The 1,531-nt window shown below is 69.0% G+C and overlaps 1 protein-coding gene across 1 annotated transcript; it reads left to right on the top strand.

Moving 5' to 3' along the window:
• Window positions 1–790: 790 nt before the first annotated feature.
• Window positions 791–1,408, top strand: EMIHUDRAFT_254099 (hypothetical protein; the record flags this gene model as incomplete). The annotated part of the gene is made up of 1 exon (XM_005780981.1): window positions 791–1,408. A coding segment is annotated over one exon (618 nt), but the record flags the coding sequence as incomplete, so codon positions are not given.
• Window positions 1,409–1,531: the final 123 nt, after the last annotated feature.

Here is a 1,531-nt window from a genome sequence, read left to right on the forward strand (position 1 = left end):
CATGGGGGGGGGCTGAGGTCCCTCCCCCCCGACCCTGGGCAGGGGATTGGGGCGCACTGGCCTTAACACGGGTACCCCAAAAGAGATTTTCCCGCGGGTTAATTCCCATCACCGTTTCAAAAACCTGGGAAAAGGGGCTGGAGGGCTCCCCTGGGGGCCTACTGGCTGCCTTGGGGGAGGAGGGGAAAACTTGGGGCACCTTTCATTTTTGTGAAGAGCCCTTGGCTGAGGCCCCTCCCCGAAAGGCAAGTTTTACCCCCCGGAAACGGAGACCCTTCCCCACGGCCCGGACCCCCCCCCCCCCTTGTTCCCCCCCCCCCCCCCCCGGGAGGGCCGAAGAGGCGCCCGTGGGGACGCCGCAATTCCCTTCCCCCCTCGGAGGGGGCCGGACGAGGCGTACCCCGAGGGCCCCGCTCTTTCCCTCGCATAGCGGCCACTCTTCGGATCGCTGGTCGAGCGACCCGGGGGATGCCCCGCGCGCCTGACCCAGGCGCGAGAAACGAATCTGCGAGGCGTGGCCGCTCATGCGGCCCGATGGGGAGGAACGGGGCGAGCCCCCTCCAACCCACCCGCGCTAGGTCTCGGGTTTGACGCATGGGGTCACACCCGCGAAACCCGTGAACTAGCCGGGGCAGTCGGAGAAGTGGCAACTCCGTGCACTGACGGTCGGCCGCCAGAAAACACGCCTCCGTGGCTCGGGTTACACCAATCCTCGCTACCCAACGCGGCCAAAGGATATCCACCTCGAGAACCTCGAGAACCGCGAGAGTTATTTCTTGCGCGACCGAAAATGCAATCTCGTTGGCTCGCCGCCATCCTCGCCGTCCTCGCCGTCCGACGGGCCGCTGCTGCTCAGACTGCCGCCGAGCTCATTGCGGAGGCACGCGCGACCGCTCGCAGGGGCGATGGCGACCGCGCAGATTCGCTGCTGAAGCAGGCCGAGCAGGGCCTGCCGGGAGAGGCGCTCATGCTCCGCGGCAACATAGCCATGCACGTGCGGAAGGACGTGGAGGGAGGCATGGCGCTCTTCCGCGCGTCCATCGCCGCAGACGCGACGCGGTGGGACTCTCACTACTTTCTGGGCCGCGCGCTCGCCGACCAAGAGCGGTGGGACGAGGCCACCGCCTCGTTCGCCGCCAGCGCAGAGCTCGATCCCACAAAGTTGACCGTGCTCCTCGACCTCGGAAAGGCTCAGGCGGCCTCAGGAGGCTTCGAGGATGCCGCCGCGACGATGCTACGCGCCGCGGCCCTCGACGTGCACAGCAGCCAGGCCCTCCTCCTCCTCGCCCAGACGGCGGTCCAGCGCCGCGAGCTCGAGGCAGCGCTGCGCGCGTACGAAGATGTGACTGAGCTGCTTCCGTGGCACGCGCAGCCGTTTCTCCAGCTCGCCAGCCTGCGTGTCAGCCTCGTGGCCTCGGGCGTGCCGGAAAGGGCCGCGATGGCGGCGGCGGCGGCGGCACGGCCGGGCGCACCGTCCGTGTGCGAGCTGCGAGACGCGGCTCGGGCCCTGCAGCCGTCCATCGCGGTGCCG

This window comes from Emiliania huxleyi (assembly GCF_000372725.1).
Source record: "Emiliania huxleyi CCMP1516 chromosome Unknown EMIHUscaffold_2097, whole genome shotgun sequence".
NCBI classification, from domain to species: Eukaryota; Haptophyta; order Isochrysidales; family Noelaerhabdaceae; genus Emiliania; species Emiliania huxleyi.